This window comes from Parasteatoda tepidariorum, chromosome 4, assembly GCF_043381705.1.
Source record: "Parasteatoda tepidariorum isolate YZ-2023 chromosome 4, CAS_Ptep_4.0, whole genome shotgun sequence".
NCBI classification, from domain to species: Eukaryota; Metazoa; Arthropoda; class Arachnida; order Araneae; family Theridiidae; genus Parasteatoda; species Parasteatoda tepidariorum.
Window position 1 is genome coordinate 73,401,071 of NC_092207.1, and position 16,313 is coordinate 73,417,383.

Below are 16,313 nucleotides of genomic sequence, written 5' to 3' on the forward strand. Positions count from 1 at the left end.
TGTTTTAAAATGACATTAGTATTTGAAGGATTTTTAACTGCTAGTGGGCTGCACCCCCTGCTCGCTAACGCTTGCCAACCCCCGAAAATTGCTACTCAATCTTATATGGTTTGCTTCGCAAACCAAGCCCGCTTCGCTCGATACTAACTTAGGTACATTGCAAATGCACAAAATTCTAAGAATTCAAAACAATCATTCAAATCCATATAAAAACTTTTTTTTAAAAAGAAAATTACATCTTTTTAGTAAATACTAAGTCATTAAAATGAATTTGAATTCAAATAAATGACATGTTAATAACAAATGACAATGACAAATAAATGACATCGTTAAACCTATTAGAAATGTGCTATAGTATAATTCGTGATATAAATCAAAAATCGTCAAATAAATCGTGAAAAAAAGCGCTTTCGACAAAATACTAAAATAGAGATCTATCGACAAAGACTACTCACTTCTGCCTAGCTTAATAGTATGAGATTGCCGCAGCTGATGCTCTCTGGTTATTTCAGTTTCCGTTTTTAAAAGCGCTATATGTTGAGCCACCTCAGCTAGATTTGGTATGTGACATTTTTAGCGGCAATCATTGGTCGATTTTCTTGCGTTTCCATTCTGGGAGTTGTAATGAGGCTTTTTTTGTCGCCGTGTAAGAGAAATAGTAACGTAAACAAAACAAAGCAAACGTTGCACCGGTGGAAAAGAAATGCAGCCAAATTTTGGGAGCCACGTAAGAGAATTATATATATTAGATTATTTTTGCAAAATTATGTTCTTAAGTATTTAACAAAATTTTATGATTTAATATGACCTGTCCATTTTGTTTAGTGTCCGAATGTTGCTTATCTATTTGAATCTCTCCATAAATATTTGAGACAGTGTCTTCATCATAATCAATGTTTACATTATTATTACAATTTTTGCCTTACCAATGGTCCCCTGTCACCTTTAATTGTTATAGAATTGCCCTTAGGAGATAATTGGATATTATGCATTCGCATGAAATCATATCCCAATATCCCTTCTAAAAGTGAATTATCTAAATATGTAATAAAAAGTATGTGTTTGTATAATTCATTATTTATTGTGAAAGAGATTTGAATACAACTTAAAAATGAGACCTTAGAATTGATAGTAATAATTAAAACTGAAAATGAAATAAGTTTATGCTTATTATTATGTTTCAGTTTTTTAAATGTTTCATTAGAAATTATTGAAAGTGAAGAGCCTGAATCAATTAAAAAAAGAGCGGAATAATCTTTAAATTTTCCATTAATGAGAGGTAATTTAGGGGTTGTTGTGAAAATTATCAAAATAATTTCAGTAAATTTATCAGTTTGAGTAAAACATTTATTTTGTATTTTTATTTTATTGATAGTATGGGTAAAAACATTTTTAGCTCATGGTGTTGGTAGCTCAAATGCATTAGCATTATTTGAGCTAAAATTTAGTTTAAATTAGGGTTAAAAGGGATGGCATTAGGATTTGAAAAAGTTTCAAGTCCATTTATTATTATTATTATTATTATTATAAGTAAATTAGAATTAGTATTAATGTTGCATGCTACTAATGATACTAATGATCTCTATCACTTTAGTAATTTCTATTATTTGGATAATTTCTATTATGTGGCTGGATCACCAGCAAAAGGTTGTATATAAAACTTTAAATTTAGTTTATTCTTAGAAATATTTATTAATTGTGAAACTAAAAAATTATAAATATGTAAACAGATATAGACACTTCAAAATACCTAATTGAAAAATAATTATTATTTAAAAACAAAAATGTATCATTGGTGTCCATCTTAGTATGGCAATTATCTACAATTCTCTTAAACGAATTAGTGCCATACCATTTCTCCACTTCTTTTTCTCACATTTAAGTAGATAACTTGTTTACTTTTTTTTAATTACGGTTGATTTTAAATATAGTTTTATAGATATACAAAATTAAAACGTATGTGGTTTCAGATAAATTTAGGAATACTCATTTGGGGGAGTAGACTGCGCATGATACCACGTTCACATTAATCATTTATTTTATCGAATGTAACAAAAATGAATAATTAATTAAGAAAGAATGTGCAATATTGTTTTAATCATCAGAGCTATATATTTGCAAAAGTTAAGGATGTTATTTTTAAAATATTTGAAAATAAAATTTAGCCCTCTATAATTGAATTTAAAACAAGGGCTAATGTTAAACCAATCGAAAAATTACATTTTGCACATGCCTCTCCCAAATAATCTGTTTGAAAACTTCAAACGAATTTTAGAATCGAGGCCTTAAAATTGGTTTCCTGCAGTTGCAGTTAAAATTTAAGGACGGACGATAGAACAAAGATTTTTGGAGTTTGAAGAAACACACCCACACAAGCTCTTCATTTTATCATTATAAATATTAGAACATAAGCAAAGCACTTTTTCACATTATGTCATAAGTAGTTATAGTAATAAATTTTTAACGAATTTCAGTTAATTAAAAGTTTATTTTTATCAAATATTTTATTATATTACAAAAGTTTTTACAGTTAAAAAACGCGATATTTAAAAAAAATTCTGAGGAATGTCATTTCTTAAAATTCGCAACAGTGGCCTAATTCAATTTTTTTTTATTTTCAAATAAAATTTGTTAAAATTTTAGTAACAACAAACGATTTTCTTTTTAATCGCCCTTAAACAGCGAACATTTCAGAAAAAAACACTTGTTTTATTTCAGACTCACATAAATATTTATGCAAAAAACTCATAAAAAGGAAACGATAATTATATTTCAGTTGTATAACTTGAAAAAACGTTTTTACTCAACAATGGCAGTTAAACTTAACTTTTTATTAATAATCCATAAATAGCGTTATTGTTTTATCCTAACAAGAAATGTTACTACTTTATCTTAAACTAATAACAAACTAATAAGCTTCTTGAAAAAAAAACTTTTAGACTTATTATACATAAATGATGAGTGATTAAATTTCAAAACTAATTAGTTTCTTTGCTACTCTCGTAAATTTTCTAAGGTATGTAGATTTTCTTAAGTAGAAAAAAATGGTTGATTACTAATTGATGCGTTTTGCAGTTGAACATGGTTCTGAAAATAAATGCTTCATTCGTGTTGTTGACTTGTAAGGCGTAATTATTTAAGTTGTATATTCAACAACATAGCAATTTAAATTGATTTCACAAGCAATATTATTTTTTAATTCTGAAAATAAGAGAAGTAAAAAAATTTCATGAGTGTTTATAATTTTCTTAGGAAATTTGAAGCAGTGTAATTCCTCTTAAATAGCTTTAAGCGCTTTTTAAAACAGTAATTATAAGAAAGTAAAAATAATTAGTGCTGTATTTAATTAAAGTAAAACCAGGTTTTTCAACAGACTAGCTCACTTATAAAGTTATTTTTCAGCGGAAAGAACAATTCTCGAAGAGAGTACTAAAGTTTCTCATAGTACCTTAGAAAAGGAAAAAATTAATATTTAAGGAAAAACTTAAGAGCTAAGTTTGACATTAAAAACCCTAACTATTATTAAGTGATTTAAGCAAAATAATGTTAATTTGATTATCACAACTGGAATGTTGCAAAATGAATCAAAAATGAAACTTTAATGAGCTTTGAATTTATTTTTATCGTATATGCAACTTATCTTTATAAAATTTATATAATTCATCCTCAATATTTTGCAAATTCCCACTACCTCTAGCGGTACCCCATTACCTCTACCCTCCAAGTTCCCATTACAAATCAATACCTTTAGCGGTTTAGGAACGGAGACTGATCATTCTCTAGTTCAGGTCAGAATTACGATTTGTGTGTGGATGAATGGCGTATGAACGAGTCCTCTCTGTAAAACAGGCTGTGACGTATGTGTGTAGCAAAATTGGAATTATTGATCATAAATAGCTCCCCTAGATAACACACCCCTCTACTTTAAATAGGCTTGCTGGTATTGACATAAGACAACATCTATATTTTGCAACTAGTAATGTATTTTACATAATTCTTTCACTACAGTTTACAACTACAGTAGTGTTGAAAATGAAAACAGTTTTCAGATTTAGCTGATTTTCTCCAGAACTACTCAACAGATTAAAATGAAATTTATGAACTTAAATTGATATAGTACGAATTAAATAACCGTACAGCAGTTTATAATTCATAAGAATGATCGTCCTTCACTCATCGAAAGGGGAAGATATAAAACAGCAGTTGCAGAACAAAATTATGGAACATTATCGTTTCATGCGAGATATGTAGAAACTACTGAAGGAATTGTCCTCACTCGTTCATCAAAGCTTTTTCAATCCCTGGGTGACTGTCAAAAGGGGATTGCGATTTGTAATCGTTCTCATCTGAGTGTTCCAAGCGTGTTCTTAAAAAATTCGGTTCAAGAGATCTGGCACACAAGAAGCAACTTCCATCCGGCTAATGCTTTCCGTAAAATTGTCGATCAGATAATGTCTATATGGACGTGCGATTTCGTCTATTTAAAAAGAATAACACCGGAAAAGACATATAGGATTCCAAGACCTACTTCTCACATATTATAGCGTCTCCTTCAAAAGGCATAGAAGGGAGAGCAGCTATCCAACATGAAGACTGCTCTTCTGACATAATGGTGAATACGAGAAGGTGTATTTTCTTTTCACGATATTGCTGAAAGACGGGGGGAAAACGTATACACTGTGCTTGATTGTTGTCAGCAGTGGTCAAGGAAAGGTACTGAGGTACAAGAAAAGGTACAAGAGGATCGAGTCGTGGATGGCCACGTGGCTCTACTCAGACGGGAGACAACCGTGTACGGCGTGTGGCTGTGACATACTGTACTGCTTCTGTGCATCAGAAATTCAAGCTGCAGTTTCGACTGTAGTGTGAGTCAACGAACTGTTACAAATCGGCCACTTGAGTCACGATGGCTATGGGGGTAGAGCGTTCGCCTTCCAATGCGGCGAACCGGGTTCGAATCCCAGTCGGTACGAAATCCGCATCTGGCTTGCACCGACCACAGTGCTGACATGAAATATCCTAAGTGGTAGACGGATCATGGGTTAGAGTCCCTTTGTCGTCAGGCTAACTGTGGGAGGCTCTCGTGGTCTTCCTCTCCATGTAACGCAAATGCGGGTAAGCTCCATAAAAAAGTCCCTCACGAAGGCAAAATTTCTCCCAATACTCGATCCAGGAGTTAACTTCTCTTCTGGATTGGGTTCAAAATTTCAAGGCAACGGAGTTGAACATCAGTGGCCGTAAACCCATAAAATTGGGTCGGCTGTTCAACGACGGTTATATAAAAAAATCGGTTACTTCAAGTGCAGCTCAGAGCGAGACTCCGTGTAGCTTGCATTTCACGACTCCAAACTACTGCCGTTTAAGACGTGAGTGGCGTCGAGTTAGAGCTCAATGGAGGACAGAGTGGAAGTCGATTTTGTTTTCTGATGAAAGTCGGTTCTGTCTCGGTGTCATTGATGACTAGATATTGCTTAGAAAGGGGCCAGGTGAGCTGGAAGTGTTGTGGCGATTCAGTTCGGGTTCATGTCTCGCGTTGTTCTCGCCATATCCATACCCTGCAATCTGCATGATGAATTTGAAAATGTCAATTCATCAGAACACATGACTCTTTTCTAGTCATCTACTGTCCAATCCTTATGCTCCTTTGCAAACTGAAAGCGTCTGCTCTTACACAGGCTAACAGCACAAGCATTCAAACAGGTCGTCGGCTACCATACCCAATACTGTGTAATGTGTGGTGAAAAGGTCGGTCAGAGACGTTCGCAGTTGCACCTTCATTGGAATTCCTCACTATTAGACTTACTGTTGCTCTTCTGTTGGGCTTGACAACTCTGGAAAGTCTCCTTTCAGCTCGAGCATTCAGTTGCCTGTGACGACCACAACCTTGACGTTGAGACCCGGTTTTCTGCTTGGTAGTCCACTCTCTGTACACATTAATAACTGCTGCTCTCGAACATTTTTTAAGAGCAGCGATTTCGATGATACTGGTTCCGAAGCTTCGAACGTCTACAATCATCCCGCATTCAAACTCACGTTTAGTCGCGTTTTTTCCCATGTAACCGTACATAACACAGTGCATTTGATGGTTCATTTGCCTTGCATTCCGTTTTTTGCAGCTATCATGCCCTCTAGCTGCAACACTGTGACGCATGTGACACAAAAGCTCATTACCACTGTTTCATACCTTTCCACTCCGATAAGTGAAGCACGATAATTCTAATGTATTAAAATCTTCTGTATGGTTATTTTATTCGTTCTATGTCAATTTAAGTTCGTACCAAATTTCATTATATTCTTTTGAGTTGTTCCGGAGAAAATCAACCAAATCTAAAAACGGTCTTCATTTTCAGCACCACTGTTGCTGTAAATTTTTGTGGAAAAAATATGTCAAATTTAATACTAGTTGCAAATATAGTTGTTGTCTTATGCCAATTCCAGTAAGCATATTTAAGGCAGAGGGGTGCGTCTTATTCTTTTCCCAGTGGCGCCATCTATAGCCAAGAATTCTACTTTTGCCACACACATACGTCAAAGTCCGTTTCACATAGCGGGCTCGTTCACACGCCATTCATTCATCCATCATAGTAATTTTGACCTAAATTAGAGAATCATCAATCTCCGAGTCAGTACCACCAGAGATATCGATTTGTAATGGGAGCTTGGAGTAACTTTGTTACCCCGACAGATTTAGCGCACACCTGTCACCATTTTGAATAAAGGTGGCGAGATATGAAATCACGTCCTCTGAAACATAGGCCAAACGCTCTACCAGTCAGACTATCGTGGCTCGTAAAATGTAGGGAAAGAATTATTTAAAATATTAATATTTACAAAATATTGAGGAAGAATTAAATAAATTTTATAAAGATAAGTTGCATATACGATAAAAAATAAATTCAAAGCTCTTTAAAGTTCCATTTTTGATTCATTTTTCGACATTCCAGATTTGATAATCAAATTAACATTATCTTGTCCAAGTCACTATATAGTAGTTTTAATTCAAAACTTAGCTCTTAAGTTTTTTCTTAAATATTTATTTTTCTTCCTTATCTAAGGTACCATGAGAAACTTCAGTACTCTCTTCGAGAATTTCGTCCTTCCGCTGAAAAATAATTTTATAAGTGAGCTAGTCTGTAGAAAAAACCTGTTTTATTTTAATTGAATACAACACTAATTATTTTTACTTTAATTGCTGTTTTAAAAAAGCGCTTGAAGCTATTGATAAGAGATAATACTATTTCAAATTTCACAAAAAATTATAAGCACTCTTCAAATTTTTTTTAACTTCTCTCATTTTCAGAATTAAAAAATAATAATGCTAGTAAAAACAATTTAAATTGCTATGCTGATCAATATACAGCTAAAATAATTAGGTTTTACTAGTAAACAACACGAATTAGACATTTATTTTTAGAACCCTGTTCAACTGTAAAACGCATCAATTAGTAATCAACCATTTTTTTTCTACTTAAGGAAACCAACAGAACTAAGAAAATTTACGAGAGTAGCAAAAAAAACTAATTAGTTTTGAAATTTAATTACTCGTCATTTATGTATAATCATAATTGATTAAAATAAAGACTCAATTTTTTTTTTCAAGAAGCTTATTAGTTTGTTAAGTGTCTTTAAGTTTAAGATAAAGTAGTTAAATTTTTTCGTTAGGATAAAATAATAACGCTATTTATGGATTATTGATAAAAAGTTAAGTTTTACTGCGATAGTTGAGTAAAAACGTTTTTTCAAGTTATGCGACTTAAATATAATTATCGTTTCCTTTTTATGAGTTTTTTTCATAAATATTTATGTAAGTCAAAAACTATATATACTTTTTTCAGAAATATTTCTTAGTTTAAGGACGAGTTAAAAAAATCGTTTGTTGTAACTAAATTTTTAGAGTCTTTTGTTTAGTCAAAAAATTTTATTTTAAAATAAAAAAATATATATATATATTTCGATGACGTGAGTTTTAAGCGATAAAACTCCTGAGAATTATTTTAAATATCGTGTTTCTTTGTGTAACTGGAAAAACTTTTGTAATAGTAATAATAAATTCGAACAAAATTGTAATTAACTGAAATTAGTAAAAAAATCTATTATAACTAATGCATGCCATAGATTTGAGAGAGCTCTTTGTGAGTGTTCTATTATTTATAATAATAATAAAATGAATTATCTGTGTGTCTCTTAAAACTCCAGGACCGTTTGTTTTATCGTCCGTACTTAAATTTGGACTGGGGCAGCAGGTGACCAATTTCAGTCCTCAGTCTTAAAATTTGTTCAAAATATTCAATTAGATCATTCGGGACATGTGTAAAATGGAATTTTTTGATTGGTTTAACACTAGCCGTTGTTTTAAATTAAATTATAGACGGCTAGATTTTATTTTCGAATATTTTAGAGTTAATTTCATTAATGTTTGCAATGTTAAGTCTCTTATGACTTAAAACAATATTCACATTCTGTAATAATTAATTATTTTATATCCGCTACATCTGATAAACTAAATGATTAGTGTAAACATAATATCATGCGCAGTCTATTTCACCAAATCAATATTTCTAAAACTATCTGAAACCACGTGTTTATTTTGTTCATAGTTAAGCTATTAAATTGTATATGTATAAAACTAAGTCAACGGTAATTGAAAAAAAATCAATTTATACGAAAGAAAAATTGGAGAAATGGTATGGCGCTAATTCGTTTAAGAGAAGCTCAGAAAATATATATACTCTTATATATATATATATAAGTTTTTATGACGCTTTAATTAAAAGAAAAAATATATTTTGTTATTTTCTAATTATTAAAAAACAGTCTAATAGTAACTGAAAAAATGTTTTAGATTATCGGAACTAAATTTGTACTAAAATATAAAATCCTAAAAAAGTAGTTTGAAAAATAATTTTTAAATTCGTATTCAAAACTTTATTCAGTAATTTATTTTGTAAATTAAAGAAATTTAATGATGAATAACTGTTTCTCTTGGATCTAAATAACTGCAAATAAATGAAAATTTGAAAATTTTTAGTTTGAAAAGGAGCTGTGTTTGAAAGATTTTACCTCTTAGGTAGAAAGAGACACTTGTGTTTTAGGCTGTATTTCATAACCATAAATTATTAAAATGCTAAATTTAATATTTTTCAATTATTTCGTTCTAAAATAACACAAAATATGGAAAATATGCTTCATAAAAATTCTGCGTCAAAGCTCTTATAGCACAAATTGTCACAGTGACGTCATAGTAAATTCAAAAACGGTCACAACAGTCACACGTGTGATCTGTTTGAATTGCCTTACGGAGTTCAGAATGTGACTTATATGTTACTCTGTCTTGTGATCTCACATATAAGTCACCATAACTATTTATTGCGACTCTTTTTACTTGGTAGTCACAATATAGTTCACTCTAGATTTAACTGAAGTCACTTTCCTTTGAAATCTTAATTTTAAAATAGACCGATTGAGGTAAAGGAGAATTTGCCATAAAAAGTTTACCCCATGGTATAGCATCTTCTTAACCCTTTAACCCAGCACCGGTGTACCTTTTATTTATTTTTTCTGATGCACTAATTACAAGCGAAAATATATTTTGGTATTTTTTAGTATACATAACAGTCAAATAAGCTACTAAAATTAATCTGTTAGATTATCGGAATTATAATGTAAAGTAAAAGCCAAAAAGTGTAGTTCGAATTTTATCAAGTTATATTAAATTATGTTAGATTATCGGAATTATATTCTAAAATAAAACCAATAAAGTTTAGTTTGAACTTTATCAAGTTATGTTAAATTATCAGAATTATAATCCAAACTGAAAGTCAAAAAGTGTAGTTTGAACTTTATCAAGTTATGCCAGATTATGTTAGACTGTCGGAATTATAATCCATAAAGAATAATTTGAACTTCATCAATAATTAGTTTTGTAAATTAAATAAATTTTAATGATGAAATTTTTCACTTAGATATAAATAACTGCAAGTAAGTGCAAATAGAAAAAAATATTGTTTAAAAGTTACTGTTTGGACCCAAAAAAAGATATCAATGTTTATAGATGTATTTCATAACCATAAACTATTAAAATGCTAAATATAATATATTTCACTTATTTTCACATTAATTACTAAAAAATAATGAAAAAGTATGAGAAATGTATCGAATAAAAATTCTGAGTCAAAGTCTTAAATCATTAATGAACCCCTTCACGCCGATTGTCTCAAATATGTGCCGGTAAGAAACGTTATCAATCAAAGTAAAAAGATAAAACTCATAACCAGACTAATTATTTAAAAGTTTATTTATATGTGGGATTATAATAGATTAATTTATTTAATTCAGCACTACTTAGTTCAAAACAAAAATTATATCGTTACACTTTGAACTATCATTCTATCATTGGTCAGACATGTGGTTAGACCAACATTGATTAAAGCGAAAGCAAATAAAGTTCGTCAAATTAGACATGCCCGTATTTAAGCTACTGCTTTTTACTTTTTTCCAGCCTGATTCTGATTTTGTACGAATGCTTTTATGTATTACCCGTCCCCAAGGGGCTGAACTATTATTAAATAAATCATTCTTCCTTTTTTTTTACATATTTTTAATCAATTTAAGTAAAGTATCTCCCGTTGAAATTTAAATTATTAATTAAACTATTAATTTGTAAAACATTCCTAATTTTTTACATAATGGTGTTCAGCAATTTACGCAGAGCACTTCCAGTTTAATTCTTAAATCCAATACAACACACTCGACGAATAATTTCTTTTAAATTGTTCTCTAATACTGAAATTCTAAACAATTATTTTCGAGTACGAAGCTTCTGAATTATTTTCTCGAAACTTTAAAAGAATATTAATGAAATATGTTACTTGTTTAAGAATTAAAAAAATTCTAAACGTCTGACATATTAAAAGAAGAACACTTTCACAGGAAGAATCTGTTTCAAATATTTGCAATTAAGATATGATTCGCTTTATGTGTTTAGCTTCTAGTTTTAATGATCCACAAAAATATGTTCCTTCGAAAAGTGAAAAGAAAGAAAGTTTAACGGCTAAAACAGATGTGTTCGTAACTGTAAAAGAATTCACTGAAAGAAAAAACTGTTTCTAAATTTTATTATTGTAGAATATTTCAATACATTAGTTTTCATTTTTTCCTTCTAATGAGAATTTCAGTTATTTTTGCCAGATATATTATATATTTCACTGTCAGTAAAAAGTTTTCTGTTTTAATGGGAAATGTTTTGAAATTTAACACTTTTGCTACGATTACATTCAAACGCGTATAGATAATTGTTGTGCGTTTTTTATTTTAATTTTTTATGTGCTCTGAAAAACTTTTCAAACATTGTTTATTCTTCTCAATATTTTTTCCACATTTAGGAATAGAAAGTACCATTAAGATTCTGCATTTCATTTTCTTCAAGTTATTAAATTTTTTTTAAAAAAAATTGTTTCTGAACTTCATGAGTCTTCTGGCGTGAATAATTACTATGAGTCTCTGTCTAACAGCAGTTCGTGCGCCTTTCAATCAGTACTTTAATTAACATATCTAAACTATCTTAATTTTCTTTATAGTCTTAAGAATTCTAGTAATTAAAGCCAAAAACTGCATTCTAATAGACCAATAAATGTCTATTTTTAACTAATTCAATGTTAAGGTGACCATCAGTGAGATGAACATTAAATTACGATAAAACATCTACTCCTGCCGATATTGAATGCAATTTTTGATAATTAGTAATAAACATAAAATTAAAATTATAAAGATAAATAAACAAAAGTATGGCCAAGACAAGTAACTATACCCAAAAATTATTCAGAATGAAATCTTACTTTGTGGTCTGTACGTATATATATGCTATTTCCCTCTGTTTAGAATAGCTTATTAGCTTAACTTTCTTTATAAATATTCTCTTGGGGATTTAAACGCAAAGGATTTAATCCATAATTAACGTTCTACGAATAATACATTTAATTCTCACATATATATGGATAGAATAGAATACATTTAATTCTTAAAATAAGCTCATTTATTGCCCCTCATATTTCTACAACTTATGTAAGTCGAATAAAATGTTTAGTTGGAATTAAATAAATTGTATTAAGAAATAAAAAATTTACAATTTCTTTGTGATTTCTTTTAATGCATGGCCTTAAAATGGCTGTTAACATAATGATTGTCATTTAAAATATTTAAAAGGGAATTGGAAATTTAAATTCAGTGAAATAATATTGTTGCTTTGTGAAATATAAATGAAACTAAGCTCAGTAAGTCCTTAATGTTTTCGCGAGTTCAACTCAAATTGGACTCAAACTTATATACAAAATTATACTCAACTCAAATTTAATACCGAAATCATATTTTTTTAAAAAATAATTTTCTGTGCACTAAACTCAATTGTATTTAAATCATTTAGAAAACTACACTGCAAAAAATTCCGTATCAAATTCCGGTTTGATTTGTTTGTTTGTTTGTTTGTTTTTTAGGATACTGGGAAAATACACTTAATATGTCTACTATTTCAATTATATTAAGCCATTTCTGCTTTAACTCTCAGCTCACAGAATCAAGATAACGACTATAATTTCGTTAAGCACATTAGTTACATGTTTATTAAAATATTATTAAGAATATCAGTTAAATTTTGCTACTAGAATGGTTTTAAGGTTTTTCCATGTTAATAAGTATCCATACATATGTATTTCTCATACACGGTCACAAAAAAGATTCTTCATTTCTTTTTCGCGTTTGCAACAAAGAATTGAAACTTCAAGCATGTGAGCCGTCATGAGCATGAAAGCGTAAGTCTGCGTGTTTACAAGTTTCTGAATGCAAATTCTTTTCTCGCGTGGACAGCGAAAAACAAAAAAGTAGCTATTAGTTGGGAAAAATTGAAAGATTACAAGCGAATAATTCACATCAGTAAACAAAGTGTTCTATATTAATGTTTTAGTTTTATTCATTGTTATTGTTATAGGTTGAAAAAAATTAGACTTTTTCGCTTTTTGAGAATAATAAAGAAAAAAAAGCGTGTTCGAAAAGCAGAGAAAAGTGCTACACGATACAAACTCTTCGTGAATTAGGTAGCAACAGAGAATAAGGGATAGATCCCACTAATATTAAGTAAAAATTACTAAAATTTATGGCAAAAAAATGACAAAAATGACACTGAATATTTTACTTTCACTCTCAGAGCAATCATTTTAACTAACCATGAAACTTGCATTCTGTACCACAATAAGGTGCAGCTTAAACAGGATGTTAAGTTGAAAAATGTTTCCTTTTAAGTTGTATCACCACCAGAGTTTATTCAAATTTGAAAAATTCAAATTGAATTCAAATTTGAGGTATTCAAATTTGAAAAATACTGTGATATAATTATCCACCCTGTTAATGTTGCGGCAAATTTAAAAAATATAATCTCTTAACGTGACTCAATTTATAGCAATACATCGGAATGTATAGTGAAATGCATAACATTTTCTTGAAAAGGAAATAAAAAGCGCAATTTTATGAGGACATTCAACTTTTCTTCTTTTCTCGCATGGTTCAATAATAAAAAAGTCTTATTGTACTTCAAAAGTATTTTCTACAAAATACCTTATACTCCACCAACAATGAAAATACTTTAGTAAGATTTTCTTCGTAATGATGAGGGAAAATAAAATGAAGAAATCAATAACAAAATATTGATTATAGGTATTACATAGTTTCAAGGAGAAATGTACTTCGAGATTTTTGTGTGCGTTCGTCTTTAAATATTTTTTTCCGAACTCTTTCTCCAAGGAAAATAAATAAAAAATTAAAAAAGCGACAGTTGAAGTAGCTTGAATTCGAAGCAAAACTTTAATTTTAAACTATATGTACCACCTTGCTGTGAAGAATCGTTTAGGCCTTAAAATGGACAAATAACCTGATTATTTAATAAGTTATTAAACTTCTGAGGAAGTTTCCACCTATTTAGCGAGATTTTTCTATCTGGAACAAATTTCAGTAAAATTCATTATTAATTCTTAATCAATTCTAACAAATTTTTATCAGTTCAGGCAATGTAGCGTTGGCGTAACTTATATCCGTATCGCAAAAACTTTTCATTTTCACAAATCTGACTTTTTTTAATATTGACAGTTTGCGCCTTTTCTTTACTAAGCATAAAGGGCGCTTTTTAAAGATGGGCAGCACTTCAGATGATAATCATGAATAACTGATTCAACTAGTCGAATATTCCTTTTGTGACGTACTTAAATTAACTGTTACCGAGCTTAAAGCCGAAACATAAATATTTGATCCTCTGCAGAGGGGATGGCTCCCCTGCCTTGGTAGCCCGACTACCTACACGCGAATTCGAGCACTTTACGGTAGAACAGTTTAACGAGGACCGATACCGCACATCCTCGGTCCTTACGCAGACTAATCCAAGTGGTTACCCATCCGCCCACTGACCGCAGCCAGTGATGCTTGACTTCGGTGATCTGGTGGGAACCATGTCTTAACGATCAGTCCACTGCGGCACATAGACATAAAGGAGTATTGTACCTGAATATAAACAAAAACCGGTTTTGACGCATGCAAAGAGGTTTTCCCTCTCTCAAACATGCACGAAGCAGAGATTGTTACGCAACTGAACCGGTTTAACCTTTTTCAGAGATCATCTTACTTATGAGGCAAACATAAACATAAACATTTCAACTGAAATAGTTCAGAGTGTCCATCCCATTCGCGTTGTGCATTCATGACAGATATGAAAATAGCTTATTGTTACTATTGGACAGTTTTGAAAGAATTCAATTGATGACAGAGACCTTGAAGGACATCTTTTTTTCCACGAGTCGAAAAATTCATTTTTATTTTATTTATTTTTATTTTTATTCCGAAAACATGACACACAAATTATATGCACTAAGCATACTCATAAATTTTCACTGAGAAGTTTTCGATCTTTACGCCTTTATGGACCCGTCAAGCACGTTCTGTTTATGCTTATGGCATTATGTCGCGGTGCCATAACAACTTTCCTGCTTCTGATTTGTTGAGTCTAAAATACTGCGAAAAATTTTCTTTTTCAACTTGGTTTGCTTTAGACTGCATCAAGATTTTATAAATAACAAGCTTTCTTTTCTGTTGAGTAAGATTTTTGAACAGTCACGTCACTTGCAATCCGTTTCTCTCAACAGGCTACAGTTTTTGTGCAATTTAATAATATATTCATAAACAATTTTTTTTTTAAATCACTAGTATGAATATTAAGCGTACCTACTTCTCTTTTACGTAAGGAGTGGTAGGAAGAAAGAGTCGATGCATTTCAGTTTATGATGAGATATATTTAAGACATACGTGTGTCTTAAGTGTTACTTAATTATCAAATGTTATAAACTTCTACATTCAGACAAAAAATAAACTAAACCTAAAAATTCATATTGAAAAAAATATCTGGCTTTCGGAACAAAACTAATTTCAGATTTGAAATTCCCACATGTGAATTGATAAGATCAAATATTTACGTACATAAATTTGTTTCCCCGTGTGATCGACTTCCATTTCCAATAACAATGGTTTTCAACAACAATGGGTTACCTGCAAGTGACGTAGTGTGGGTAAGTCGATCCTGATTTGTTGTTGAAACGTGGTTTTTGTTTATGTTAGCAACTGCTCTTTCCATTCTATTTCGAGTAAGCCAAGTCAGTCAAGTGTCAATTCTCTTAAGTGACAGATTCCATATTCTTACTGAATGATTCTTTCACAAAGATTTAAATTCTTTCACCATGTATTTCTTATTTAACGCAAAGACAGACACGAAGCCATGTAGAACATAAAAAAATAAAATTATGCATCGAAGTTGCCTGGTGAACAAAACAAAAATATACCACAGTTACAATTAAGTACACAAACAAATAATAAATCTAAGTTAAGTAAAATATGTAGACCAGAAAGAATTATATTTCAACGAATTGGATGTGCGATACGGAAATATTTTAATTAACTTCATGCTAATTAACATTGCTTATGTGGAGAAATTTAGCTCCACTTTAACACGTCAATTTGCTTATAAAAGATCAGCTGGAGCTGACGTCATAGGTCACATGTGTGGTTATCTGTGATCTTCTTCCTGAAGTGCAAGCACCCAAATATGTTTTTTCATAAATAAAAAAAAGCAATTGCGAATCAACAAAATTATAAAAAATAAATATTTCCCTTCTGCTCATGTCAATAACTAAACCCCAAATGACATTTCCTAAAATAGGCGCTGAAACTATACAGTAAAAAGTAAAATTTAGGTTAAGGTTAAAAATGAAATAAAGTAATTTAGGAAA

The 16,313-nt window shown here is 30.5% G+C and overlaps 1 protein-coding gene across 1 annotated transcript; it reads right to left on the reverse strand.

The window, feature by feature from the left end:
* Positions 1-5,692: 5,692 nt before the first annotated feature.
* On the reverse strand, positions 5,693-6,151 carry LOC122268965 (uncharacterized). The gene has a single exon (XM_043040047.1). It carries the CDS (start codon positions 6,149-6,151, stop codon positions 5,693-5,695), a length of 459 nt encoding a protein of 152 aa, XP_042895981.1.
* Positions 6,152-16,313: the final 10,162 nt, after the last annotated feature.